The sequence below is a fragment of the Aspergillus aculeatus genome (genome assembly GCF_001890905.1).
Source record: "Aspergillus aculeatus ATCC 16872 unplaced genomic scaffold ASPACscaffold_19, whole genome shotgun sequence".
NCBI classification, from domain to species: Eukaryota; Fungi; Ascomycota; class Eurotiomycetes; order Eurotiales; family Aspergillaceae; genus Aspergillus; species Aspergillus aculeatus.
In genome coordinates, this window is record NW_017962994.1 from 109,645 (window position 1) to 137,326 (window position 27,682).

General features: G+C 52.2%; 12 protein-coding genes across 12 annotated transcripts; 5 read left to right on the forward strand and 7 right to left on the reverse strand.

Annotated features, from left to right (window-relative positions):
• Positions 1–165: 165 nt before the first annotated feature.
• Positions 166–1,951, reverse strand: ASPACDRAFT_1875721 (putative MFS transporter; the record flags this gene model as incomplete). The annotated part of the gene is made up of 5 exons (XM_020198065.1): positions 1,629–1,951; positions 1,352–1,578; positions 1,216–1,294; positions 692–1,165; positions 166–609 (listed from the first exon to the last, which is right to left on the reverse strand). The coding sequence occupies exons 1-5, from the start codon at positions 1,917–1,919 to the stop codon at positions 166–168; spliced, it is 1,515 nt and encodes a 504-aa protein (XP_020051949.1). The 5' UTR covers positions 1,920–1,951.
• An 820-nt stretch (positions 1,952–2,771) lies between these two features.
• On the forward strand, positions 2,772–4,615 carry ASPACDRAFT_47500 (beta-xylosidase; the record flags this gene model as incomplete). The annotated part of the gene is made up of 4 exons (XM_020201969.1): positions 2,772–3,036; positions 3,105–3,404; positions 3,581–4,251; positions 4,319–4,615. The coding sequence occupies 4 exons, from the start codon at positions 2,772–2,774 to the stop codon at positions 4,613–4,615; spliced, it is 1,533 nt and encodes a 510-aa protein (XP_020051950.1).
• Positions 4,616–5,207: 592 nt separating this feature from the next.
• On the reverse strand, positions 5,208–6,529 carry ASPACDRAFT_47501 (putative GPI anchored protein; the record flags this gene model as incomplete). The annotated part of the gene is made up of 2 exons (XM_020201970.1): positions 5,208–5,511; positions 5,601–6,529. 2 exons carry the CDS (start codon positions 6,527–6,529, stop codon positions 5,208–5,210), a joined length of 1,233 nt encoding a protein of 410 aa, XP_020051951.1.
• Positions 6,530–7,393: 864 nt separating this feature from the next.
• ASPACDRAFT_35660 (glycoside hydrolase family 88 protein) lies at positions 7,394–8,857 on the forward strand (the record flags this gene model as incomplete). The annotated part of the gene is made up of 2 exons (XM_020200143.1): positions 7,394–7,490; positions 7,578–8,857. Coding segments are annotated over 2 exons (1,377 nt in total), but the record flags the coding sequence as incomplete, so codon positions are not given.
• A 46-nt stretch (positions 8,858–8,903) lies between these two features.
• ASPACDRAFT_1859870 (putative C6 transcription factor) lies at positions 8,904–11,675 on the reverse strand. Its single transcript, XM_020197706.1, has 2 exons — positions 10,665–11,675; positions 8,904–10,605 (listed from the first exon to the last, which is right to left on the reverse strand). Exons 1-2 carry the CDS (start codon positions 11,613–11,615, stop codon positions 9,121–9,123), a joined length of 2,436 nt encoding a protein of 811 aa, XP_020051953.1. The 5' UTR covers positions 11,616–11,675; the 3' UTR covers positions 8,904–9,120.
• Positions 11,676–12,398: 723 nt separating this feature from the next.
• ASPACDRAFT_47504 (uncharacterized protein) lies at positions 12,399–13,759 on the reverse strand (the record flags this gene model as incomplete). Its single annotated transcript, XM_020201971.1, has 3 exons — positions 12,399–12,712; positions 12,860–13,676; positions 13,754–13,759. The coding sequence occupies 3 exons, from the start codon at positions 13,757–13,759 to the stop codon at positions 12,399–12,401; spliced, it is 1,137 nt and encodes a 378-aa protein (XP_020051954.1).
• Positions 13,760–14,161: 402 nt separating this feature from the next.
• On the forward strand, positions 14,162–14,990 carry ASPACDRAFT_47505 (uncharacterized protein; the record flags this gene model as incomplete). The annotated part of the gene is made up of 3 exons (XM_020201972.1): positions 14,162–14,478; positions 14,543–14,642; positions 14,697–14,990. The coding sequence occupies 3 exons, from the start codon at positions 14,162–14,164 to the stop codon at positions 14,988–14,990; spliced, it is 711 nt and encodes a 236-aa protein (XP_020051955.1).
• Positions 14,991–15,603: 613 nt separating this feature from the next.
• ASPACDRAFT_54946 (glycoside hydrolase family 27 protein) lies at positions 15,604–16,928 on the reverse strand (the record flags this gene model as incomplete). Its single annotated transcript, XM_020202940.1, has 3 exons — positions 15,604–16,232; positions 16,322–16,847; positions 16,911–16,928. The coding sequence occupies 3 exons, from the start codon at positions 16,926–16,928 to the stop codon at positions 15,604–15,606; spliced, it is 1,173 nt and encodes a 390-aa protein (XP_020051956.1).
• A 963-nt stretch (positions 16,929–17,891) lies between these two features.
• Positions 17,892–18,206, reverse strand: ASPACDRAFT_47507 (uncharacterized protein; the record flags this gene model as incomplete). Its single annotated transcript, XM_020201973.1, has 1 exon — positions 17,892–18,206. One exon carries the CDS (start codon positions 18,204–18,206, stop codon positions 17,892–17,894), a length of 315 nt encoding a protein of 104 aa, XP_020051957.1.
• Positions 18,207–20,306: 2,100 nt separating this feature from the next.
• Positions 20,307–21,251, forward strand: ASPACDRAFT_64109 (uncharacterized protein; the record flags this gene model as incomplete). The annotated part of the gene is made up of 1 exon (XM_020203965.1): positions 20,307–21,251. The coding sequence occupies one exon, from the start codon at positions 20,307–20,309 to the stop codon at positions 21,249–21,251; it is 945 nt and encodes a 314-aa protein (XP_020051958.1).
• A 635-nt stretch (positions 21,252–21,886) lies between these two features.
• Positions 21,887–23,346, reverse strand: ASPACDRAFT_1875729 (uncharacterized protein). The gene is made up of 3 exons (XM_020198066.1): positions 23,227–23,346; positions 22,623–23,174; positions 21,887–22,564 (listed from the first exon to the last, which is right to left on the reverse strand). Exons 1-3 carry the CDS (start codon positions 23,326–23,328, stop codon positions 22,022–22,024), a joined length of 1,197 nt encoding a protein of 398 aa, XP_020051959.1. The 5' UTR covers positions 23,329–23,346; the 3' UTR covers positions 21,887–22,021.
• A 562-nt stretch (positions 23,347–23,908) lies between these two features.
• Positions 23,909–27,501, forward strand: ASPACDRAFT_35646 (uncharacterized protein; the record flags this gene model as incomplete). Its single annotated transcript, XM_020200141.1, has 3 exons — positions 23,909–24,274; positions 24,323–25,313; positions 25,364–27,501. Coding segments are annotated over 3 exons (3,495 nt in total), but the record flags the coding sequence as incomplete, so codon positions are not given.
• Between the last annotated feature and the right edge of the window lie 181 nt (positions 27,502–27,682).

Here is a 27,682-nt window from a genome sequence, read left to right on the forward strand (position 1 = left end):
CCATCTGAAAGCATCTCACAACGAGATGCGCTGCTCTGCTCTCCATTTCATGAGAAAGAATCTAATTCCTCGTTATGATGCATTCAGGACGCCACATTTTAGGAACTAGAAAAATTACAGGTCCCCCAGAGGGTGGTTATCAACCCCCGAACCTTGGACAGAGAATCAGAGCACATAGCGAAAGTTCGGATTCTCCTTGTCCGTCAGATCGTCAAAGGCCAACTCGTGATTCAGATCCGGCGCAGCTTGAGTCTTGAGACGGTTCCGAGCCAGCAGCAACAACCATGTCCCCACCACCAGAACACCATAAACACCGTATATCACGATGTGCGCCAGAAATCCATGCAGGTATCGGGGAGCATCCGAGTTTTGGAAGACCTGCGGAGCCACCAGATTGCCAACCGCCCACCCGATGAAAATCATGGTCATGGTGATGCCTTTCTTGGTCTGTCCCCCGATATTGCGTGTGACCAGAGAGATAATTAGGTTGCCCTCGGCCAGAAAGCACTGCGTGCAGTAGAAGGCGATGAGCATGCCTCCGCTGTTCGATGAGGACGGCGTCACGACAAGGATGCAGATGGTGCCCGCAATGGCGGGGATTGCCCAGAGCTGTTCGAGCATTCCCACGTCAGTCAAGATTTTGAGACAAAGATGGCATAATCAGAAAGGTGCAGGCAAGACTGAAACTTACTAGCATAACCAAGCAAGTCTTCTGGATTCGCTGGGCAGTCCAAGCCGACCCGACCATGACACCGATCGTCCATGCACCTTGCGCAATATTCAGCAACTGGGTCTGGAGGAGCGTGAAGCCAAACTGTTCGATGATGAGGTTGGAGAATACACCCAGACCCCCGATGATGAAATTGGCCACCAGGATCATCAGCACACAGCACCACACAAACGGATCAGTCAGAGCCTCCACCACCTGGTACTTTTTATACTCCTTGTTGGAAATCCCTGTCTCATTATCCCGCACACGTTCAATCATTAATGCCTTCTCCTCTTCAGTATAGCACTTGGCGGAGTATGGTGAGTCGGGCAGGAAGAGGCCGATGAAAAAGGACCAGACGCATGTTGCACATCCCAGAATGAGAAATAAGAGCTGCCAGTTGAAGATCGGCCCTCCCTGGAATTTGGAGACCCCGAAGGATAGCAAGCCACCAACCTTGACATGATCAGGTCCATATATCAGCTGCGTAAGATCATGTAACGTACCATTAGCTGCACTCCATACATGCAGTACCATATTGAGTTTAAGACAGACTGTTCCTCGCGCCGGTACCACATCGATGTCCTAGGTGGTTGTTAGCTCAGACCGAATGTCGATCATATGAGAACGGTGGGACTCTACAATAACATCATTGCTGGTTGAACGCAACTCTCAAAGAACCCCAATAGAAACCGTACTACCATAAGAGATGCGAAGTTGGTAGCTGCTGCTGAACAGGCCACGATGGCTCCCCAGATAAAAACGTTGACGGCTAGCATCTTCGCCACAGGGAGTTTCTGTAGAAGGAAGTTCTGTGGGTACTCGCCCACGAGAATACCGAAATACAGGATTGAGCCTAGCCAAGAATACTGGGAGGAATGTTCAGTAGATGACATCGACGACGGGGTAGGGCCCTTACTTGTTGCCCAACCAAGTGCGTATCAGTCTTGATGCCCATGATGGACGCATAATTCAGTATGCCCTTATCGAGGGATTGGAAAAAATAGGTAACAACTTGAATTACCAGAATTCGGCGAGTGATCTTCCAGAAGAGGCGGCTGTTGGTGGCAGGGGTGATCACAATGGCCGAATTCGTTGGGTGGGGATCCAGCTTCTCCATACGGGTAGTATGGGTCACCTTTTCATGAGTCGTGTCGAGAACCTCATGGTGGGTGAACTCTCCAGTGTCGACTTTCTTTGATGCGGACATGGTAATGAATGGCTGAGGATGGCCAAATGCCGCGTTGGGAGGGAGCCATGTTGCGGCTATATAAGTACGGCAACATCTGCTATCTCTAATCTAATTGCTCGCTAACTTAGTATCCCTGACTAATTAGTTCGAGACTTCATTGCTGAGTCAGTATTCCTGAGTACTAACTTAGTAGTTAATTCACTAGGACGGTCAAAGCCATCTGAGAGCACTTCGAGAGCGCTGATCGGAGGAGCGACCGGCAATTGCCCCGATTGTCCGGTGTTGCTCGGGCTCGCGGCGATCTTGCCCTCCGTTTGGAATTGACGCATGGTGCCACTCATAATTCGCTCTCGGTTCCCTGACTGTAATGGTGCTACTGGAATACCTTTGAGACTCCTGTCAGGATTTTCCTGTATTCGGGGTAATCGAGGATTCGAAGTGATGGAGCCTGATACTGAAGTCCTTGATCAACAAACCTGGCGAGTCGACATCTTCAATGGGATAATACGTGGTAAACTCAATAGTTGTCTTCAAAGAACGATAGCTTTGTCCTCTTTCCCTTTCAAACTACTTTCTTCTCTCTATCCCTTAGTACCCCATTTCTTCTCGTCTTTCTTGTCTTACTTCTTGATTCTCGTTTTACAAAAGAAAATCGTTTTCATGTTTCTGGGGTTTGCTGCAGGCAAAATAACGGCGAACCTTGCCCCGATAGTTCCCATCCTCCTCCCCCTTCGCCAGCCCCGAGAAAAGATATAGGAAGCGCCACATATAAGCCACTTCGACATACTACATTCATCCCGGGTCTGAAAGAAAGAGGCCTCCGGCACGACATTCCAGACCACTGACCTACCTATTCAGCACCTCGTTACAATGCGCCCTAATTTTGTTCGGCTCGTCGTCAGTCAGCTTCTTGTTCAGGTAGCCACCGGACTCAAGAACCCGATTCTTCCAGGATGGAACCCAGACCCCTCGATTCTTCGGGTTGGTAGCAACTACTTTCTTACCACCTCTTCTTTGGAGTATCGGCCAAGTACGCCAATTTACACATCCACGGATCTCGGTAATTGGACGTTGTACGCTCATGCAATCACGAGACCTAGCCAAGTGCAGTTGTACGGCGTCCCTACGGGGGCTGGTATGTTCATACATGCTGAACCCCGTTTCATTCCTGCAGCGCCCGAGACCTTTTGCTGAGAAGTGTAGGTACATGGGCCCCAACATTGTCATATATCAACGGACTGTATTACCTGGCATCCATGACTCGATGGACCTATGACCCTGTTGCTCGTGTATGGCCCCGCGTGATCTGGTCCGTGTCCGAGGATCTCAAGACGTGGAGCGATCCGATCTGGCCCGATTGCTGGGGGATTGATCCATCCTTGTTTCAAGACCCGGTCTCCAAGAAGGTCTACCTCAACCTGATGGCGCCGAATAACGACGTTGACAGAATCTGGGGATCTACCAGTGCGAGGTCGACCTCAGCACCGGGCGATGTACGGGGCAGTATCGCTCCCTATGGAATGGGTCTATGACGAACAATCCCTCTGCGAGACCGGAGGGCTTAGAAATGTTCTGGCGTGAGGGGGTCTATTATCTCTTGATCGCTGAAGGCAAGTTCACTTGAAGTAGCTCGGAGAAGATCCGTAACGCCCCTGGCAGCTGACCTGTCTCTGGAACAGGTGGTACTGATGATCTCCATCGTGCGACAACAGCGCGTTCATCGTCGCCTGAGGGTCCCTGGGAGTTGAACCCAAACAACCCAATCCTGTTCAACGGTCAGTACGGTTATGACAATCTGACGGTGCAGTCCACCGGCCACGGTACCATTTTCGATACGCCGGACGGCTTGTCTTATATTGCGTACCTGGCACGTCGCAAGATCAATGGATCCTCTCCATTAGGCAGAGAGACTTTTTTATCCCCAGTCACTTGGCAACCAGTGCTCCTAAGTGAGCCAATTGGCAATTTGACGGACACATATGATGTGCAAGAATCATCGTCCAGGGATTCCTTTGATGAAGGCATCCTCGACCCTTCTTGGTATCAACTTCGCACTCCCTATACTCGGAACTTTGAGCTCAAGAAGAGTAGCTCCGGGGGCCTCGTTCTCCGACCGAATGTGTTTGGCCATCGCGACACCCCAGCTGCTATTTTACGCAAGCAGAGATCCTTGAATATGACCTTCAGTGCACGACTGCTGCCAACATCCTCTGGCCTCGGGTACGGTGAGATTGTCGGAATCAGCGCCTATCTGAGTGAGCTGCAACACCAGGATATCGGTGTGTCCGGCTGTGTAAAGAGGACAGGAATGTGTATCTACACCAAGCTAACGATGAATGGCACGACCCAGGTGCGTATGCATTGAAAAAGGTGAACTGCACCAAGCTGTTTCTTACATCTGACTTCTTGCGCCTAAGTATACCCAGGTGCCGCTAAATTCGTCGACGATCCCATCCGACCTGACGATTCACATTCGAGCTGAGCCTCTGTGCTACCATCTTGGGTACAGTATGAGTACGAATGGTCCGACAACATGGTTGGCCGCAATATCGTCGTCGTGGATGGCTTTCGCGCCCGAGAATTACTTTGTATTCGCCGGCGCCAGCTTCGCACTGTTTGAGGCCGGGACTGGAATGCCCTCGCCGCCCCATGCACCTGATGTTGGCTTTGCGGAGGTCCAGGAAACGTATTTTGAGGAGGAAATCCCGGACTAGGATGACTGGGATGTATAATCATTGCGAGAATGATTCGGGTATCTGCTTCTGACACTCAATACTTCTGAGTAAGCAAAATTTATTGGTAATGGTTCTTGCTGTAGTGCCTACAGCAGGGCTTATTTCAACATATTGATCCGACTCCATTCCGACTTCAACAAATACATGTACTGCGTCGATGCGCACATTGTTATGGACGATAGATTGTTAAAATCTTTAGGTCGAATGCAAAGAGAGCAGAACCTCTTAACGACTGATGCTAAGACTCTGAGAAATGTGCTTGAAAAACAACAAACGAAAAAGAAAAGGAAGTAAATGTGAGGTACTTTCATCACTTGCATCCTTGTCGAGTATACAGTATCTCGTCCCAGACCTATCCCTAATTCTTAGCAGCGCCCCGGGCCAAAACACGCGCTTTCATGATTGGGCTCTTGCAGACTACTGCACACTTGTGAACCTTCATAAGTAGTAGTCAATGCACGCTACCAACACGAACCTGCTGCACAAGCAGAAGCAAGCAGGTAGATCGCTAGTTCACTCTGGTATCTTGCCTTCCATATTACATTGCAAAATAACACCCCTATACCAATATTCAAGCAAGGGTGTACATCAGGGTGCCATACCCCAACTGGTCATACCCGCCACTTGTGGTTCCATAATCACCGCCACCGCCCTCCGCACCAGAACCATCTTCCACGACCATGTTGCGATAGGCTTCGGTGAAGGTGACATTCAACCCCTTGAGAACCCCGTAGTGGTTGTAGAAGAGCTCCCAGATGGGCCGGATATCGCCACGGCTGCTATTGCTGATGACCGTCTGGTTCACGTCGTCGCTGTTATTGTATGTCGTGTAGGGGACATCGTAGCCCAGGTTATACTTGGCTACGTATTCAGCGCTGGACGATCACCTGTTAGCTGATGAAAGAAGAAGAAAGATATGATACCCTTCGAGGGGAAGGAAAGGGGAATGGGACTCGTGGCGCACCCTGCCAGGATTCGGTTATCCAGATATCCAAAGAGATCGGTTCCCTGATTGTACGCCGTCTGCGCGATAGGGCCGAGCAGAGCGAAATCCAACATGGAGTGGCCCTGATCTCGCCCAGCCTCCTGGCCCTGACCCAGAGTCTCCCCGTCCGCCTGGTACAGCTTCCAGATCGCCGTCTCGATCTGCCCGTTCCCCGCACCGGACTTGAAATACGTCAGTCCTTCGTCGTACATTGTCTGGTTGTCGCTTAGAACGCCGATTGATAAGACAGAGGCGATGTTGCATAGATCCCAGTTGGCCCAGTAGTGGTCGACGGCGGCGCCGTGGTGATTGACCAAGAAATCATGATTGATCGGGTAGAACACGTCGACCATCATGTCGATGAAGCGGGTGACGTTGGCTGCGGGCCAGCCGGAATAGACGCGCATCACCTCGGCGACGTTGGCAAATTGGTACCCGTAGATGCCCGCGGCCAGATAGAGGTCGGTGGTGCCGGAGATGTTGGTCAGGGTGGTGCCCCATTCGTCGAGGATATTCACCACCACATCTGCGTAGCTCGAATTCCCGGTGACCTTCCAGTAGATGGCCATGGCGTAGGCCGCTGCGATGTCCCTGAACAGCGAGGCATAATTTTCCGAGTGGACCCCATCCGCCCCCCGATAGACGGTCGTCTTGGGCGACGGAGTGTAGTCCAAGTTAATGTTGGAGCTATTGCTGAGCTTGTACCAGCCCGTCAGCCACGGCTCAGTCTTGCTTGAGATCTTGTCCACGATGCGCTCGAAGTCTGAGGCTGAATGAAGGAGGCCCGGATGGTTGAAGGTGGCGGCGGTACTGCGAGATGCTCCGTGACTCAAAGCATGAGATGCTGCATGGTGGGAGGCTGATGCCACACCAAGTGACAGCAAGGCAACCGGAAGCGTCAGCTTCATCGTGGAGGCGGGTGTGAGACCAGAAAAAGACAGGTTAAATGAGCTCGATGAGGAAGATGCAATGCAAGCTTCGATCTTATAGGTTGCTGGGTGGCTTCAAGCTTGATGAGATTACAAATTTTAGTGAGGATAATTCCCTGACCATTTTTACCCTATATATTCCCGAGCGAAAAGGAGCACTGGGGATTATCGCGCGGATTTGTTTTTGGTAGCAGATGAAACGGGCCGTTTCCTGGACGGATGTGCAGAAAGAAGAGGATACTGCATTGTAGAATCAGAACCGGCAGGGGTTTATTGAGCTCTCTGCATTCAGAATCAGAAAAGGAGCAAGAATTAAGTGGGGACAGGGGCCGCGTTTGCTCGTCTCGGTGCAGCTGCCGCTACTTGTCCCGCAGGGTTTTCTCTTGGCGACTACTGAGTACCAAGACATCGAGTATCCGGGCACTCGCCGGACCATTGAACGGCCCTTTCCCCATTGGATCACACGAGACTTGAGCAAGTACCCAATTCCTAGATATTTATATATCTACAGTTTTTTTACTCTGTAGTCGCTTTGCAAAGACGAGCAACGCGTGGAAGTGAGTGTCAGTGGAATCATACCCGATCTCCAGCTCGGCAAAGTCGACGACCGGGCCACTATAGGATCCACTATTTAATCTACTCGTCACAGACTGGACCAAAACCTAACTGTGTATGTTCTCTCGTGTTGATCACAAAAAAATGCTGGTGAGTTTGTAATATGCCCCATCTTACCTCCCCGGCGCTTAACGACACGGTCCTAATCGAGGGTAGTCAGATGACACCCAACAGAGATCCACAGGATCAGCGCAAAAGCTCGAGGGCATCTGGCATCCGCCTCATATAAGCAGTACTCTACCTAGATCATTGACGGACAGTCTGTTCTCCGAGTCAGTGGCCGCGAAGCTGTGGTATGTGGCGAGTCAGGCTTTGGGAAAGGCAAGTGGCCGAACTAGCCCTAATATCGCGCGGGAAGCAAATTGCGGGTGTTGCCGCTGGCCTTTGCCTGACTAACTGCTTCCGCAGGCAGAACCACCCACCTTCTACCCAGAATATACCGGTCGAGATGGTGGGAGGTATGTTTATCGAGATCTGAGTTTCTGGACTTCGGGATTCTTCCCCGGATCTCTGTACCTGCTACTCGAGCGGCAAATAAAATACGACCACCGCCATGACGGCGGGAGAACCCCCGGTCCCCACCATCTGCAACTCGAACATCTGTGCCAATGGTGGACTACCAATCTGCACCAAAACGCCCTGCTGAGCACGACGCATGATCTGGGGTTCATGATTGCCCCGTGGGCAATCAAGGCCTGGGAGCTTCAGCACGACGCGCGCGCCTTCAGTACTCTCGTTCTCGCCGCCCACACGGTGGCGCGGCGGTTCTGTCCCCGAGTCCAGGCGATCCGGAGCTGGGACACGTGCATCACCAAACGTTATGCCTTCGAGAATCCGTCGGAGGACTTTCTAGTCATCATCGACAACATGCTCAACCTGGATATGCTCTTCTGGGTTGCGAAAGCGACAAACGACCACCGTCTATTCGACATCGCGGTCGCTCATGCCCGCACCACCCAACAGCATCACATCCGGCCCGATAATTCCTCCTACCATGTGGTAAACTTCGACGATATGGCCGCACAGCCAAAACAGAAATTCACCAACCAAGGATTCAATGACGAGAGCTGCTGGTCTCGCGGCCAAGCATGGGGGATCCTGGGATTTGCGCAGACCTTTTTCTGGACACGGGATCCATCCTTCTTGGCGACGGCGCAGGCGCTCGCGGATTATTTCATCGAGCATCTGCCGCCCGACGGGGTTCCGTACTGGGACTTTCATGCTCCCGTCACGGCTGAAACGCCCTGGGATACTTCGGCCGCCATGATCGCCTCGTGCGGTATGCTCTTACTCTACAAAGCTTTCCGGATACAGGGCAAGGAGGAAGTTGCGGATCGTTACTTAGGAGCTGTCAAGCAGATTGTCCAAGGCACGCTCGCCTTGTGCCTGAACCCCCCGACGTTTCGCTTTGCCGTCTCACTCTCGGAAAAGCAGCTTGAGACGTATGAGGATGGAGCGCCATCCGGGCACCAGCCAAAGCAAGAATCTGGCTTCTTGGTGGTTGATGACGGGACAGAGACGGGGGAGGCCCATCATCCGCCGAAAGAGACGATTCTTGACGGTGCGACAATCAACAACTATGAGTTTGCGCCGCGACGATGGGCAAATCACGGATTGGTCTATGCGGACTACTACTTCATGCTTTTGGGAAATATGTTACTGGAACTGGACTTGGTCAAGCCTGGGTCTTAGGATGGCAGCATGAGCCATCTTATGTTCTTGTTATCATGAAGAAGATGGATTTTAGAACGAGGCCGCAGTTAGGCCAAACTGGCTCACGGAGAGATCAAGTTGCAAGACGATGGGAGGTCTAAACCATACTGTACATCGAAGTATTAGACCAAAGACATAGATAAATGCACATTTTCACGTGCCACGACGGCTGGCCAGAACGCCCTTGGCATACCGGACCCATTACCTAGAACGAGCCACGGAGTAGACCGACGAGGGCATGTCTAATGTGGATTGTGGTCCCAAAATTGAGAACTTTCTGATGCAGGTCGGGCAGGGATTGGTAGTGGTGCTTCCTTGCTCAGGCAGGAAGGGTCTACCATTGGCATTTCCGCCAGCGGGTCATATTGCACCTGCAGCGATTGGGGAAGCGGTGGAAATGCGAGGCTCAGGGTATCATTAAAGAAGTCGCTAGGTGATATATGATTCGCGACACGGTTTTGCTCGCCAAGACCCCCAAGCAAGGAGTGCGTCTCAATCGACATCCAATGTGTATGGGGTTCAGCCGAAGAGCTCTGCGGAGCGTGTGATAATGACCCCGTGGAAGTCCCGACGCCATTCCCACAGCGATCACGGACATCGACCAAAGACGCCTCGGCGCAATCCACAGACTCGGAGTAAGCGGCTTGTCGAATGTCGAGGGGCGTCGAGGGTGATGTCGCATTGCAGCACATGAATTGCCGAGCTTTCATGAGCCTTTCGCCAAACACCGACGCCAGATTTTGGTGATCCGAGGCACCGGGACCAGCCCACCGACGGGATATCTCCAGCAGACTCCCAACGATACTATCGAGCTGATCTGAGACAGGAAGCCTGGCATGCTGAGAGTGTACTAGTAGCATTCGTCCGGCAATAAATAGACAGAAAGAGAACTGCGGGTTGGCAAGAATGGAGGAGTGCTGGAGAAACAGGCTACCCAGCATTACAATCTCTGAGGCCGCCTCGATACACGTCTCGAGCGAAGTTGCCGACGGGAGTCGCACCGGACAATCTTTCCAGTGCGCTGGAGGATAGGCCATACTCTGATGGAGTAGAATAAGTGCTGTGTTGTGAGTAAAATGTGCCAGAGTCAAATTCGGATCCATGATTCCGTCCACGTTGAGAACTGCAGCCGATTGCCACTTTTGGGGCAGCAGCAGCTTCCACTGCACAAGCCGTAAATCGAGTTCCTTAAATCTCAGCAGCCACTTCTTGGTCGTTTGTACGTCTTCGATGTCAAGGGCATTATGCAAGAAGAAGTGGACCACCAGGCTCAGCGACTCGGTAGCCTCGATCGCGTAGGCAAACCCTCCGATGGAGTCTTGCCCAGGGTGCTTACTGTCGTTCAATATTGAACCGCTGGCTCCGTGGCTGAAATGATTGGCGATGCCAAAGAACGGCGTGGTCTGCTCTTGCTCCCGTTGCCATAATGCTCCCTCGCAGGGCAGGCGCCTTCGAACATCCGCGCTCGTCAGGCTCAGGTTCCATCCGGTCGAGACGCTACAAAACCTGTCCATCAGGAACACAGTCCAGAATACCCGTCTTCGCTCTTCGGTCTGCCACCAGTGTTGCGCTGGTTTCAGAAATACCATTCGCTTAATGAGATACTCACCCTTCGCTGTTCTTCCCTCATCATCGTCCCGATCCTCGACACTAAGCTGGAGTTGCTCGACAGTGCGCGTCATGCTGCCGACCACCGACCACGCCGAAGGGCCCCGACCACTCCCAATCTGCATGGTAGCTGTTATCAGTACGAACTGACATATAATGGGAATGAGCATATGCATACTATATCGAAAGCAATAATCACCAATGCTTGCAAATTCTCCACCGAGAATGACTCCATGCTGTTGAGAATCACTCTCTGGCGGCTAGCAGCCGCCATCTCTCCTTTTGATTGGAGACTCCCAGCCGCAGGATGGGATGTGAAGCGAATGGAGGTGGCTAGGATTGCATGTAAAATCGGCAGGGCCTTGTGCCAACCGTCGGGACTGTATAGCTGCTCGCGAAATCTCCTGACATGGAGGATGGGAATCCAGGGGTGGACATTGGCGAAATGGAATTCAACCAACTCCATCATGACTGCATGTGGTAGCAGCCCCTGCGCAGAGGGCTGCGAGGCAGACAAGTCGTCCACCGTCTCGGTCGCCTGCTGTTTCCGAGGGGCGTCAAGATGCAGTTTACGGCGCTTTTCAGGCCGTGGTTCGGGTGGTTTCTGATGGGACATGCTGTTCCTCTCCTCATTTTGCTCTTCTTTGTCGTTGGCCTCTCGTCTTTCGTGTTCTCTTCCTCCCGTTCTTAGCTCTAACCCCAACGACCTCATTTGAGTGCCATCTGGGTCAGCCGTCCCTGCTGCCTCTTGCAGCAACCTTTGCTTGACCTCCTCGGATAAGTGCTGCAGACTCGCCGTAATACCTGCTGATTCGATACCATTCTGGGTCGGAGGGGGAATATTCGGCGACACGCCATTCACCATCGCACTCCACATCTTCTGCCAGAGAAGGCCTTGGCCGAGAAACATATTCTCCAGCGTGTCGACCCGTTGCTGCAGCCTCTCGACGGCGCCAGCGCGCAAACCCGGCTTCGAGCGACAGTCATCATAAAGACAGATGGTATTGAAGCGGGTACATTGTGCGCACGGCTGCTCCCGGTCACATTTCGTCTTCTTGCGCCGACATGACTGACAGGCCAGGGACTTGTCCTTTCCGAATTCTGGCTGATCGGCCTCGTCGGCTGCCATTATCACGGGTGCCAACAGAGACTGTTGCCTGGAAGACCAAGATATGAGATATCGTATCAGGTACCCGGGAAGGTTCAAGAATCGTTCACGCTGCATTCACCCCGGGGTTCGGGTGGCATTACCCCGCCATTTCCCCGCATTGCATGATTCGCAGATACTGTCACAGCCCGGTAACTATGCCACATTGCCTAGAATCCCAGGTAGCACCACGTGTGTTTATTTATTTATTGCCTCCCTATAGAGTCTTGCCGCATTATTTCCTTCTCTTCATGTTTTATCAATCGATTCCTTATTTTTCCTTATCCAACTTTTACTTCAGAAATTGTCCATAGGTACAGTCCTTTTTGTCTACTTGATGTAATAAATTTTTATGTTGCATATTCTGCAATAGAGGGATCCAACAAAAGATACAGGAGATATCTAATAGACCTCGCCAGACTGGCATCAAAAAGATGATATTCGCTAAGAGTTCGGCTTGTGAGAACCTTTGCTAAGGCGGCAATCGAAATGAAGAATTTCACCTCCGTGGGAGAAAACAGCGGCCGGCCTAATCGCCGGTCCGGAGTCCGTTCGCTCCGGAGGAATTTTCATCCTAAAAGAACAAGTATTTTTAGATACAGTATGTAACTTACAGTGTTTATCACTCGACTCGTGGACAATTTTCCACCAATCACTCACTCTTGGTCTGCACAACTGGAGCAGGGACTGAGAATTCCCAAAGGGCAAAAAAGCCGATTCCGTATGGATGGGACGATTCGATGTCGCTCTGCTTCCGCCAGCTTCTCATGCTTCTGCCGCCCAGATAAGACCACCCCAGCTCGGATGATCGTTGCTGGAAACTGCCCCTTCGAAGCCTTCGTAATCCTGGGCCTTGGTAGTCCAGGGTGCAGTTTCCTTCTGTTTGACCACGTATTGGTAATACAAAAGGTCCCAGATCGGAATCTTGTTGCTGACGCCGCGGTTCTCCGCCGAGATGGCCTCCCAGGGACCGTTGACAAGGACTGCTTCGCAGCGTGACCATTTCGGGTCATAGGTAACGGTCGAGTTGAGGTTGTATTCGGCGGCATACTCCGCGGCCTTTAACAGCAAATTGTCCCCTACCTCAAAGAGATTCACCCCTTGACTCAAGCCGACCCTGGCTCCGTATGCCGACTACCCGATTCCTGACATGGTATGGCCTATTCGACACGATCGGTAAGGAAAGAAACCAGCAGGGAACTCTCAGTAGCTGATGCAATACACACCTTGATCCCGACCGGCCTCCACCGACTGGCCCGTTTCGGCGTTGTACTGTGCGAAGATGCCAGCGCAGTTGTCTTGAATAAAGGCATTCATCGCGTAGTTATACAACTGCACATCGTCCAGATAGACGGCAAAGCTGAGCATTGCTTTGACGCTGACCATGCCGTAGTTGGCCTGGCCGACCACCGCGGACTGGCGCGCAAACAGCCAGTACAGTTGCGTGCTGAAGCCCGAGCCCCCTTGCCACCGGGCTCCGACCTCGGTCCAATTTCCCTCCCAGCGCATGATCTCCGCTGCGTTGACAAACAAATCCCCGTCCAGACCGATCATGAGGGAGCGATCAATCCCGATGATGTTGGTCAGATTGGTCCCCCACGCGTCGAGGATCGTGGTGCTGCGCGTCCAGTGGGATTCGTTCTTGGTGATGTACCACATGAGCGCATTCTGCCAGGCCGCGCGCGCGTCGTGCGCAAAGCTGGTGTAATTGCTCGTCTGCCCGCGGGCAATCACCTCCTTTGGGCCCTGCATCTCGTAGCTGGCCTGGGAGTAACTGTCGGCGCTGAACTGCTGGTAGGCGGAAGCCCACGGGTTCTGACCAGCCAGAACCTTGGTGCGGATCAGTTCCAGGTCATCGTGAGTGTGCCAGATCCCGGGATGGACGAAGTCACTCGGTCGCTTTTTCAGGTAGCTGGTGGAATCGACGCCGGAGAACGTCGCGACATTTGGTACGGGCCCGAAGATTGCGGGCACATCTTGTACCGTACATTGAGCCGCTCTGATGGATAGAGCGACTATTGCGGATATACTCAACAGCAATTCCTACCAGTGAGAAAATAGAACGTGAGTCAATGTGCAAGATACCGGTAAGGAGGGGCATTTCACGACAGCATACGCACCTTCATGGTAGTGAGCCCTGTGCTCTACTTGCTGAGAACCAAACTGAGCGTAGCCTGATTCTAGATCTAATAATCCCTTTGTGGTCTCTACACTCCCTGGATGGTGGTCGCTCCTCGGAACTTTGGAAGAAAAGCTCCCCGACTATTCTGACCTTCGCGGTGCCCTAATGCAAGTCTGAAGCCGGAGTGCGGGCCGTACTTTACGCCGTTCCTGCTCAAGGGGAAGTGCCGGGTGGAAACCTGAGTCTGTTGCGTGTATCGCGGCGAACAACCCAGCATATCATGTTGGTCATATCCAATTTCGCGCATAATGGTGTGTTCTCATGTTCGATCGTTAGGCGCATGACTATCTCCGGTATTACGTCTATCTCTTCATTCATCTCAAGAAACAGCGCTGCAGACGACACCATGAAACTCCCCTGCCTTGCGAGTTGCCTATTCCTCCCCATCATCACTGGAGCCTTCGCCACCACCCCAGACCCTCTTAGCTATCGGAGCCTTAGTGGAAGCTATGTCCCTCCCAAGTCGCCCAACGTTACTACGCTTCTGGAGTTCATCAATTCCCGGTCAGATCTGAGTGTTCTCGCAGATGAATTGCAGACAATCGGCGGCTTTCCGATGGCTTTTGATACTGAACCAAGCTGGAGCTTCACTTTCTTCGCGCCGAACAACGATGCCTTCGCCCTTCATACTGGCACATACTTCAACGAATTCAAATCCACTCCGTTCGTCAATTCAATCCATCGAAAGAAATTCGGCCGATTATGCAGAATACTGACATCTGACCAGGAAGGGCAAATGGTGGCTGGGCAACACGCTCCTCTCACATTACGTGCCAAACACCAATCTCAACTCTAGTAGCTTCAATGAGACCTACCAACGATTTCAAGTAGGCCACACGAACCATGGAGCCTTACGTCAAGCTGACAACAATGCACTCCAGACTGCAAGTTACCTCTATGTCGGTTCGCAGGTTCAAGATGGTGCGATCATCCTGAACGACGTGGCCACCGTGGTGGAAAAGGATATCTCAGTCACAAAGGCGAGTCTCAGCTGGTTTGGCTTTGCTCCTTTTCGGTTCGACGCATTAACCGTTTTACAAAGGGAACAATCCACATCATTGATCGCATTCTCGACCCTTCAGCCCAGGTTTTCGAAACGGACCTGCCAAAAGTCTCTCAGAGTTTCATTCCTGGAAGTTGTTCGAATCAGGATCTGTCATATTGCTGATGGATGAACCTCGTGTGGGGTACAGCCAATTCCCGACAAGAGATTGGTTGCATATGCAGGTGTGCTCATTTAGCACCATATATCGTTTGTTTTGCGATGGGGTGTATATTAACCTACAAGATGAGACAAGAAATGCCACTACGGTAATGGCTTGCTAGAGAAAGTCAATGCCACACATCGAGTAGATTTTATACAAGAAGAAATATCTTGCGGCAAAAACTTATGTATAGTCGATGAATATACCTTTCTACTTCTCCGTGTGAAGAGTGACTATGTGACCTTTGAAAGCATTTACTTATCAATGGTATAGAAATGGCTGCCCTATTCATTAATTGACTGATGTTGTCATCATGTAGCTAGCGATATCCTCGCCAAACCCACATTGTTCAACTCATTAACACAATATGGTGCCAGGAAATGCTGAACCCAAAAGCTCCATCACAGCAAGCATTTTTCTTTGTCAAAAAAGTGTTCTTGTGATTTTGAGTATGCAAAGTACAATATGAGCATGTCGCTTAGTCTCCTATGAGGTCATCGCAGATCGTGGTACGGGTCGTTGTCAGTGATGCAGCAAGAGGTCGTGCGTCAAATTAACAATCCTCGAGCTCTACTATTGTCCTTCACATGTATAGTCGGAATACAAGAGTCTGATACGCCTGCAGTGTGCCTGAAAATGACCCGATCTTCCCTAGAGACCTTCCGGACCACAACTCCGTAACGTTGACAGTTCGAGATAGCTGCAATCCGAGAGTCTCGAAATCTACCATCAACTCCTGTGCGTAGCTCCTCTCATTCAGCAGGAGAACAACGTATCCATTGTCCACGCTGCCCGCCCACACTTGCGAAGAACCCTCGGAGCTGGCGCTCTGGACATAATCGACCGGCTGTCCAAGTGGATCCTGATTGATTGCAATGATCTGTTTGTTCGTAAGCACCTTCAACGCGTCGTCGGACAGTTTGGACAAATCTGCTCCGATGATAAGCGGCGATTTGAGCGCCGCCCAGAAGGCAAAGTGCGTTTGCTGCTGGTACAGCGTCATCTCCGCGTTACTGATTTCGAGCATATCCATGTCCATCCAGTGCCCGCGGGACTGGTACTGGCTGATCTCACGCATCTTCCGGATGATGCTCATTACCGAGCAGCTCGCGTAGCCGGTGTTCAAGCAGTAGGCGGTCTTGCAGGGACAGCCCGTTTCGTTCGCGAAGAGGTTCGTGATATCCCCGGACATGCGATAGGAGTGACCAATTTCTAGGACAAATGTGCGTCAATCAGAAAATGTGATTCCACCGCGCACCCCCGCACTGTAGAGTCCATGCGAACATAGGGACAGTACATACCTCCACCCCAGTGCCAGGGAAACTGATACCCCCACTCACAGACGGAATACAGGATCTCCCGCCCAACCAGCTGCAGGGCCTTCTGCATGATCCCAAACCGGACCTGCGGCGCCTCTGCCATCGCTTGGTAGCCTCCGCAGTTGTCGTATTTCCAGTAATCCACCCCCCAGTCGGCCAAGGTCTGCGCGTCGCGCTCTTCGTATCCCCAGCTGCCCGGGCGGAATGCACACGTCAGCATGCCGCTGTCGCCGTACAGTCCTAGCTTCAGACCCCGAGCATGGATCTCTTCCGCTAGAGCGGGGATTCCACTGGGGAAGGAGGTTGCGTTGGCTTGCAGGTAGCCGTCCGCTGTGCGATTGTAGTCGGCCCATCCGTCGTCCACGAGGACGTAGTCATACCCAGCATCCTTCAGCCCCAGGGTAGTGAGGAGCTGTGCACTCTGAACGGTTACCGATTCATTGATGTTGGCCTTGTACGCGTTCCACGAGTTCCAACCCATCTGTGGGGTTTGACCTAGGGTGCTTTTCTGCCCTGCAGTTATGCCCGGCGTAACATGTAGAAAAGCAATAGCAATCAGAATAGGTTTGACAGTGTTCCGCAGATACATTTTGATCCACTGAGTTTGAATAGAATGCGGAACACAGGGTAGACTTTACGGTATCAGCCAAGTAACACAGATTTATGTTGTGTTGTGGAACAATGCTGGAGCATACTCCGGACATTAGGCCGATGGTCCGGAGTCGCGGTGCAGTCGGCCGTGCTGAGGGATCGCAGAATCGATCCTCGGTAGGTGAAGAAAACTGAAAGAAGAGTAGATACAGAAATGCATTTCCAGTTTCTTTCAAGGAATTGTTTGACGATCACCACTGCCAGCAAATAATGTTGTGGTACATTTTGTTCATTGTACTGTACTCTCTCAAATGATGGTGTTTCCGACGCGCCCCCCCCCCCCCCAACCCCCTCCTTCTCCATCAACCCCCCTCATCTGCCCTTCCGTCTTGTGAGCTACGCCGTCGTATGCAGAGATTAATAAGAATAATGAGGTCAAATACACCTGGCCTAGTCTTGCTTCTCATCCCTCAAGCATGTCTCCATCACGCTCGACTGATCTCTATGTACGGACCACACTTCAACCAGCTTCAATGGCGGCTCCACTGTAGCCAGAAGTTCAGCCTACTGCGTTCTAGTCCGCTCCATGCCGTTGCATAAGAAAAACATCAAGATGTCCATGTTAACCCTCGCTAAGATTTCATTGGTATCTGCCAGAACAATCTCTTTTATCAAGAGGTAGGAATGGGGTTCCATGGATTTGGCGGTGTTGGAAAGGGTTCTTCGCGCTGCGGCGTCGTCCCAGTCATGCAGAACCAATTTCAGATATGCGCCCCTATACGGAGTTAGCTTTACCTCTGGTCAAGCATGCAGCGTAGCAACAAAAGCGCACATTTCACTGGCTGCTGCGGCAAGAAGTCATACGCCATAGCTTGGATTCCCGGGGACATGGGACTCGATATCCCTCACAAGGTCTCTGTCAAGTTCTGCAGGATTAACTCGTAGGCGCTCTCGGAAAGCTCTACGTGAAACGCTGAAGGTCGACGCCTTGATTACCACCGATGTCAACTACAACGAGAGGCTTGTCCGCCGCGGACAGCTTGTCCTGGACCGGATATCTCAAGTGGCACGGGATGGAGAGGGTCTTGTTGCGACCGGTCATGCTATCTTTGAATCCTTTCTTCCAGTCCGCGTTCTTCGCCAAGGTTTGCCACACGGTCTCCCTCATAGCATATTCGTATGCTGAGGCGGCGGCAGCGGTGCTGCTTGCCTTTGCTTCAGGTCTGTGATGCTCCCGGAGGTACTGTCTGATGTTGGTCGCGAGCGGGTATATCATTTGATTCCTGGACACAGCAAATGGAAAAAGAAATTATTAGCCTTTCCTCTCTTCCGCCCTGGGGGGTTTGTTGTTCGACCAGTAGTGTAGTGTTCCAGTACATACGATAGAATCAGTCCCCCTATATTCCCTGCGTCGCATTGGCACAGCGTATTCTCGTGGGCGACGTACGTCTGATAGCCGGCTTCATCCGCTCTTGGGCGAGATGCGCGAACTGTATCGTCATCCCACTGTCATTGGACTAGTTGCAGGCATCTCCCGTGTCGGCGGATATGAATGAAAGGGTTCAATCGGTACGGACGGTACCACTAGATACCACATCGGGGAAGGTATCGAGGTCGGCATTTCTGGTGAGACACGTCAAGATCGTAGCGATTATCTTGGTGCGTGTATCCTAGAGCTTCTAGGAGGACGGGGTGGCACATGCCGTAGCGAGTGACGTTATACTTTGGTGTCACCAGCCGTCACGGGATGATCTGAGCTGCGCCTTTATTCGCCTTTTGGACAAATCTCAGAATGCCTTCGTGTCTCTGAGCATGCTACTGCCGGTTTCTGTTGTCAGCCACCAATGTCAAGTTGTTCCTCAATGCGATCAATCAAATATACCTGCTGAACCTCTGGGCGAGGCCTTCATGTTCTGCACCTGCTTGGTCAAGGATTTTGACCTGCAACGAGATATTATACCTAGCATGTGCATTCGGCAGCTTGAGTATTAGGGAAATGGGTGTTCGTGAATATACCGATAATCATCGATTTGCCGCAACCTGGCTCACCAATAACAGCGACATCAATGGATGGCTTGTCCATTCCGCTAAAATAGAGACGCTTTAGCAAACTAGTATATATTTGACCATGCGTTGCGGGTTTACTATGTATTCGATGTCCTAAAAACATAAACCAGATTGGCAGCGGAGGAGAGACGATCTGGAAAGTAGACAAGAGGACAAAGAGTGTGCAAGTCAATTGAGACATCTCAGGCAACCACAGAGGGTCATTCAGTCGTATTCATACAGTGAGATCGGTACACCTTGTCCGTGTGAATCAATGTCATTATCAGCCACGCAGTTCGAGCGATAGGTTGCCCTCAATATCCACAATGTATCAGTGGTTTTGCATTAGGCAAATGCTGGGATGCGCGATCGGGAAGCGAAGACAGAATTCATACACGACGAATAAATGACCCACTCCCAATTTGACTGCGTACACAGTACCTTGGTTCTGCAGATCGAAAACCCTATGTTCAAACATCGCCTTTCTTTTCCCGTAACCGTGAGGGATCACGTGGTCCAGTGCACTCCTCTGTAAGCACTACCAAATCTCAGGGCTGGACTGAATTACATAGTAGTACAGTACTATAGAACTATCCAGGAATGTTTCGTCCTTTCTGCAATATTCTCGACCAATATAGAGTACTCCCTTACTGTAAACAAAGCGCCCATAAAGGCGTGATGCCTAGCAAATCAACTGGCTGACTGTTCCTAGTTGCTATGTTACATTTCCTTTTTTCATGCGATTAGCACGTTCAGGTACCGCGTCATATATGTTCTTCATAAAGTCAATGATGTAACGCACTGGCGAATCTGCGAATCGCAGTACTCTGTATGATGATAAGAGGAAATGAGCCACATGCAAGGTATCCTTGGCCGCGGACCCGCTACACAGACTCTGTTAGCTGAACTGACATGAAAGAATGCTATTCATTAGGCTACTGAACTAGTATGGCACGGTCCTACGGCATGTCCGGGGCCACGTGGCTGAACAGGGAAATGTTTTTCTAGTGCAGTGGCTGGCCTGAACTTAGCTAGGGCTGACTGGACCCATGTACACGGTTACGAGCGAGTACTGATACGAGAAGCTCTGCGGCTGAAGATGCGGGCTTGGCTTGCCCCAAGTGATACCATAAAATCGTCAGGCGTTCTACGCCAAGGTCTTGGTCTGTTCGGGAAGCAATATCGATAATAGCATGGGCCGCGTCTGAACTTGATATAAATATTCCCTGTGCACCTCAATCATCAAATCTCGAACCTACGCAAAGCAGTCTCATCAAGAAGATCCAATATTCATAACCACTGACCTACAGTAACTTTCGCAAAATACAACATGAGACTCCCGCTCTACCTAGTTGTATCAATAGCCGGCATTCAGGCATATGGAGGCCATATTACCCTTTTCCGGCGCGGAGACTGCCAGCCCTCATTAGCAAACGAAGGTGGAAGTGTTCTCGAGATTTCTGCCGAGAACGAAATTTGGTGCGCCCCGATCGACGATGTCTTCCAGTCTGCGGTCTCATACTACAACACTGGCCTGCCCTGCGAGTTCCGTCTCTACAACAGCCACGTCTGCTCCCTGGACTCCCTCAGTCACACCATCCGCACGGAGAACCCCACAGGCAAGTGCCTGAGCGCCACGGGCTCGTCCGGGCGGTACATGGCAGTGACTGCGCTCTGTGGACCTTCGTTTCCGGGTGGCACCAAACGCAAACTAATCAATGAGGCGAGAGAGGGTGAGCAGCATGTACTGTCATCAGAGGCGCTGACCAACGAGGAGACCACTTCCGATATTGACAAACGTGCCGGCTTTGAATGGTGGCACCGTCTGACCAACTACCTGGGCCAGAGATTTGTCCGCTTACGCCCCAATCGACCCGTGATGAACGACTACGCGGAGACCCACCACATCCTGACGACGCACACCGCAGAGCTACCGACGGCGATTCTCACGCCAACCGCAGCGATGACGATTGCCCAACAGATCGTCAACGACAATTGGGGCAATACGGGCTGGGCGGCGTACCCAATCCACCGCGTGGGAACACACATCATCTACGTGGATTTCCTCGGCCAGCGGGTTCACCGCGCTGATGGTTCCTTCTTCCGGGTGCCTTTGTGGCGGCTGGTCCAGGAGTTGCAGACCGATCGTATTCATCAAATGTTGATGGACGGCTTCATGACGATGCGGTTGAGTGGTCGGAACACGTACTCCGCTGAATTCAAGTTCCTCTATGGCGACGAAGTCTCACTCATCATCGAGATTCATGTGGAGTAGCCCTTTCCTTGGTTGGATGTAAAATGCTCTCTTTGCGGTGCTTTGCCGGTATCCAGGGTGGAAACTGAGCAAAACCTCATGTTCTAAGTTCCAAGGGGTAGTACGGAGATGTTGTTCTACTCCTAGTCATTTGTTGTTTTGATTGACCTCTTAATGGCACGATTTGTCTGCTCAATCTTCATCCTATCCAACGATCGGACTTGTCTCGATATGGTGGTTCTTAGGGTTAAAGTCCCGTTTGGGAAGGCGGAATCTGTCCGCATATACTATAAAGTTCGAGACTACACCTGAAAATGAACCCTAAATCTACACCTTAACGCTAGACGAACTGTGTCATGCCTCATTGCATAATGATATTCAGGCTTTCGATGCTACCAATCATAAGTGAAGAGGATATCACTCGCAGCTACGTCCATGGCTCGTGTTTGTAGGGTCAAGAGAGGCTACGCCGTCCACAGCAACAGCGTACTGCTTCGCCAATCCCAGAACCGGCAGAGCCAACTGCTCCAGATGTCTGCTCACGTGCACCATGAGTCTTTTACACTCGTCAGATGTAGACCGACCTGTCACTACTATCAGAGGCTCATTAGCTCTACAGGCAGGAGTTTTGTACGTTGGTATCAAAAGTCTGAAAACTGCTTGTTTCATAAATGCTAAACTGTAAAGCATAGTTCGACCTAATTCACCCATAGCACAGAGGTCTATCTCCATGCCGCGGGTCACGGCAATTCGACATGTCTGCATCAGCCCCCTGAATCTAATAGGCACCTCTACCTCCAAGTGGCAGTCACCGTCGCCGCAGTCGCGCAGCCGGTCGGCACAGTGTACGACCGGTTCGGATCGCTCTCCCACACTACCGTCCCGTCGGACTCCTTCTTGATGAACTTGTACTCGAAAGTCGTGCCAGCGGGGAGGGTGACCGTGGCCGTCCACAGGGGGTTGGAGGAGGTGTACGAGGAGGCCGAGAGTGCGATTGCGGAGGAGGTGTCCCACGAGCTCAGCTGGCTGATCGAGCCGGTCAGGAAAATATTCTCGCCGTATGTCGTCGTGACCAGCTCGTTGAAAGTGACGGCAACGCTGGTTGCGGCGGTGCAGGTCGCGGAAGTAGTCGTGCTGGAGGTCTTCGTAGTCGTGCTGCTAGTCGTGCTAGTCGTGCTACTGGTGCTGCTGCTCGAAGATGATGACGAGCTGGAGGAGCCGGAGCCTGACCCGCCGGTGATGGCGATATCGGCGCACCCGAGATAGACCTGCGTGGTCTGATAGCTATTCCATCTCCAGCGAAGCAGGGTATGGTCGGACGAGTAGTTTGGAAGCTGGACGGTTTCGAGGATTAGTATCTGATTGATGACGAGGTCGCATGAGCCCACCCACCTTAATCTTCTTGGTCACAGTGTATCCGCCTGCGATTGTAGTCGTGCAGGAATTCAGCGCTGCGCCGTCCACCCCCTCACAGCCGCGATTCGTGTCTGCGTTGAACGCATTGCATGTGAACCAGTCGGTGCGATAACAGGCCTGGTCCGACGTGCAGTCGGGGTTGTAGCCGCAGGTCTGGCCGCTCACATCGGTGCACTTCAACTCGCCCGCCAGGAAGCAGTCCTCAGCAGCTTGCTTTTCGTCGTTGGTCGGCAGATAATCCGGGTCAAGGAAGAGGTCGACGAGTGTTTGGTTCGTGCAGATACCGTAGGTGAACATGCCGCCGTGGTCACCGTTGTGGTCGACACACCATTGCACTTCGATGGTATCCCCAGCCGTGTAGGTTGCGACGACCGAATTACCCCAGTTGTCGCTGGGCTGATTGTAGTCGACACTCACCCTGGCATTATATCCGCATGGACCGGAGCGGCCAACCTGGGCCTCTTCGAGATCGGGCCATGCGGTAACAGGCTCGAGGATAGCACACTCGGGACATGTGTCGATACCAGCCTACGTTCCGGTCACTCAGTAGAAGACACAAAAGTAGAGGAGAGCGCTATACCTCAAACCCTAGTCGGGTTCTGCTAGATGGGATGGTGAGGTAGCCATGGCCGGCCACCGAGGTCAGCAGCCCGGCGAGCGTGAGGATGGAAGAACTCTTCATGGCTGTGATTTTTTCGAGCTGGCTGCAGTGCCATCAAGAAAATCCCTGGAGAAAGGTGGTGCTTTATAGGTATATGGTTCCTCGCTTAGAGTCACCCACATCCGGATTCGGCACGGGCCTTGGCCGCTGTTAGCCGGGTCTTGGAAGTCTTGGTAAAGGAGATAGCAGCAAATGAGGTCTTCTGCAGGCTCGCTACCCCGATATTTGACCGAAAGCAAAGCTGCTGAAGAATGCACACTCGGGTCTTGGCACCAGTCGTCTCCGGAGATGATCGAGTCATCAAGCCTAAGCGAAGTGAACTATGCATGTAGGTACAATGAAGCATGCATAGCAAGCATGTGCATACAGAATAAGCCAGAATTGACTAAGACTGATTTCTGCATGGCGTTGTCACATACCGACACGCTAGTCAGCTTTGGGATCAGCCGCCCGCCACCCATGGATTGCTCTAACGTTACCCCTCACTGCATTCATACTCACTCACCACTCAATCACTTACTCACCTTCTGCTCTCTTTACAGCCCTACCTCCCCTACTCTGCTCTCCGATAGCCCTAACTCCCGACCGCAAATCCTGATTCATGGCCCAACCAGAACACTTTGATTGCCTTTGGGATCAAGCCAAAGCGCGCTATAAGTCCATCACAGGCCATGATCTCGACGGCCCCGCATTTCCCAGCCCCGCTTCAGCTGACAACCTGCTCGTGCTCCTCGACGCGAGAAACACCGACTTCCTATCTTTCCGGGAGAAGCGCTCTGTGCTGTTCCACAACCTCAGTACACTGTGTCAACCGATCGAATTACTCACCAACGTCATCTTCACGGGGACCTCGGTGGCATTTCCGCCCAGCGCTGCATGTTTTGCCGCCTTGGCGTTGTTGATTGATGCTGCCCGTGGCGTATCGTCGCTCTATGATTCCATAATTGGTCTCATCGAGACCCTCAAGGTCTACACCCGATCCCCCGACATACGGTATATCGGAACCTGACAGGAGTCAGGAAAACAGGACTTCCTCGCGCGACTCAAGATCTATGCTGTAAATCAGGCGACGCCCGAGCTCCGCAGCACGCTGGTGAATATCCTCGTGATCCTGCTGGAAGTCTTCGGTCGCTCCGCGAAGATCATCCGGGGTGGAACACTGGGTCGCACCCTGGCCTTCGCGAAGAACGTGGTCTTGGGTCGCAATGAGAAGCTGCAGGGTCTCCTCAAACAACTGGAGAAGCTGTGCCAGACTGAGAACCGACTGGTCGCGGCGGAGACATGGGCGGAGACAAAGCGCACCGCGCATCAGATGGACCAGGTCAGCGATGACTTGGGGACGTTAGTCCTGGGACAGGAGACTTTTCGTAATGAGTTCCGGGAGGAAATGCACAAGGTGCGCGAGACGGTGACAGCGTCCTCAGGCAGGCAAGAGAAATCAACGACAGCCATCCGGGAGATTCTCAAGCCCTCGGTACATCCAGCCGATGCGTATCAGAGTCTGGCAAAGAAGAGGGTGGCAGGCACGGCAGACTGGATTCTTGCAGAACCGTTGTTTCAACGATGGGTGGCTGATGAGGGGCAGACACCGCTGTTGGCTGTCTGTGGGAGTCCGGGCAGTGGGAAGTCGGTCCTGTCGCAGCGCGTTATCTCCTTCCTGAACGAGCTGCAAGCTAAGAGCGGAAGCAGCGGTGGCTCGATCGCGTATTTCTTCTTCAGTAATAGTGACACTGAAACCATGTCATTCAGCCAGGCACTGCGGGATTGCGCTCACCAGGTTTACCAAAACAACGCCGCGTATAAGGCATATCTTGAAGCCCACCTCAGCTCTCCAAATGATATCAAGACTATTCGCAGTACGTGGAGATTGCTATACACTCAGCACTACACGGCGCAGCGAAGAGCAACCGGCCGGGTGGTCCTTGTCTTGGATGGTCTCGACGAAGCCTTTCAGGCGGATCGGGAGCAGTTCTTCGAGCTGCTGTCAGATCTACCTTCCGGGAGTGGTGAGTGCTCGCACAAGCCGGTTCTCTTGATCAAAGCTGACCAGTCATAGTCCCTCAAATCAGGATTCTTCTAGTCGGAAGGCCTGAGATCTATGCTGAGCTCATTGAAACGTTGAACGCCATACCTTGCATTCAGGTTGACGCAGCAAAAAACTCTGCTGACATCCGAGCATTAATTGAAACCACCATGCGACGAACTCGTGTTTTCAGTCGCATTCCTCGAGGTCTCTCCTCCAAAATCCAAGACGAACTCATTGAAAAGTCCCAAGGAATGTTTCTGTGGGCCGACCTGATGCTGCGCGAGTTGAGCCGGAAGACGCGAACGAGCAGTATGCTAGACAGCCTACAAAGAGCTCCCAAGGGATTGGATGAGATGCTGGAGCATGCCCTGCGAGGCTTCAGCGCGAAACTCGACCCAGAAGAAGCGGAGAATTTGAATACGATGCTTGCATGGCTGGCTTGCTCTGATGTTCCACTGAGTCTGCGTCAGCTGGACTACATCCTGCAATACGATTCGCCGAGCGGGGATGGAGTCTTTGATCTTGAGACCATGCTCCGAGTACAATACGCGTCGTTCTTTCTGCTCCTTCGAGACGATGGCCTGACTACAGCCGACCTCCAGGGTGCAGAAGTCGCAGCATATTTGGCCGAGGGCCGGACAAGCGATGATCTCCTCGGATTCCAGTCCAACAAAGAGACCACCCGTGTCGTCTTCCGCCACGCGTCGATCGGCGAGTACCTCCGCAATCCCAATTACGGAAAAGTGCGCGATAGCCCTGGCTCTGTGCCTGTTGGCGTGAGTATCATCGAGGCGCGGACCCATATCCTAATACACTGCCTAAAGCTGTTCCAAGACGGCTTTGCGGAGGATGAGAACAAGGACGGAAGGGTCTCACTCATCATCCATGCGCAGAGTCAGTGGCTGAGTTATCTGAGGCATCTGGTCAACAACGACCAGCTCGATCCACACAGCAAGCGCGAGATAAGATATTTGTTCCGCAGACTACTGTCAGCTCCTGACTGCGTACATTGGCTGAACCCGGATGACTGGGAGTTCTTCGCTTCTGGGGATTACCGCCTCATCGAAAGTCTCTTGAATGATACATCGTGTTCAGCCGACCAAGGGGATGACGAGGTCACAGAATGGCTGTCATCCTGTCGCCAGAATCCGGGCGGCCTCTTCTCAGTCATGGCTGAATATGCCGCTGAGAGCTGGCTGAAGGAGAGCGTCTGGTCTGCGTCGGAGTGCTTCCGTCTCGTGTGGGCGGTCAGAATCATCTCCGAAGACGGCGATGTGAAGATTATGCGCGAGACGCCCAGTACAGAAACCGTGCTTGAGGTCGCTCGATGGACGAAGCTGGAAGAAGACGCGCTGTGGCATGAAAGGATCGGGAACTGCCTCTCCAATCTAGGGCATCTAGACGATGCAAAACATCACGCGGAGATGTCGCTGAGCCTGCAACCGAAATCAGTCGCTGCCAATTTGGACATTGCTCGGGCTTACCTGAAACAACACAAGCGCAGCGAAGCAATCAACATATACCTCGAAACCGAGAAACTGTACACGGAGTCACTTCTCCAACAGCAGGAGCCCGACCATGAGGACTCGGATCTCGACATTGTGGTGTCGCCATACAGTCTGTCAAGGCTGCGATTGACTCTGTCGGAGTTATATTCTGAACAAGGCGATTGTCTAGAGGCTGCAGCATGGCTCCACTCGTGTTTACAGTTGGAATCATACAGCATTCGGATCCGCAAACTTGCCGAAGCGCTAATTTACCATCTCAGCATGCCACCATATAGAAATCATAAAGAAATAATGCGCTTGCTGAGGTCGATGGACCGTGAACCTGAACACCATACTGAGACAATTCTGAATGACTGCCTCATCCATTATAGAAGGGCGGACAGTCGCTTTCTCGAGGCCTGTGCGACCGCTGCCCACGCCATGGGGTCCTTAGAATGGCTGGCAGATCGATATCGACACGCAAGGGCGGCTGCGTTGAGGGATCTGCGGTCCACTGTTGTCGTTTGTCTCGACGTCTGCTTGGCTCAACTGTATTGTCGATTCATGAACGAACCCGACAAGGCCAAGGCTATATGGAGGCAGATTCTCAGTCTGCCTCGGGTGGACATGGACGGTCACTGGGAGATGACGCGGTCGAGGTCAGTCGCTGAATCATCCTATGCATACCAACTCTACATGGACGCTTTGAAAGACCCTGAAGATATTGGATCCTTCTTGCACGAAGTCACCAATCTCGCTAGATGGTTGCTGGAGGTACCCCTCAACCGCGACACTTCTATCGCGAACCAAGCCGGTCTGTACCTGGGACGTTGGCACCTGGACCATGGAGACGCCGAGCAGG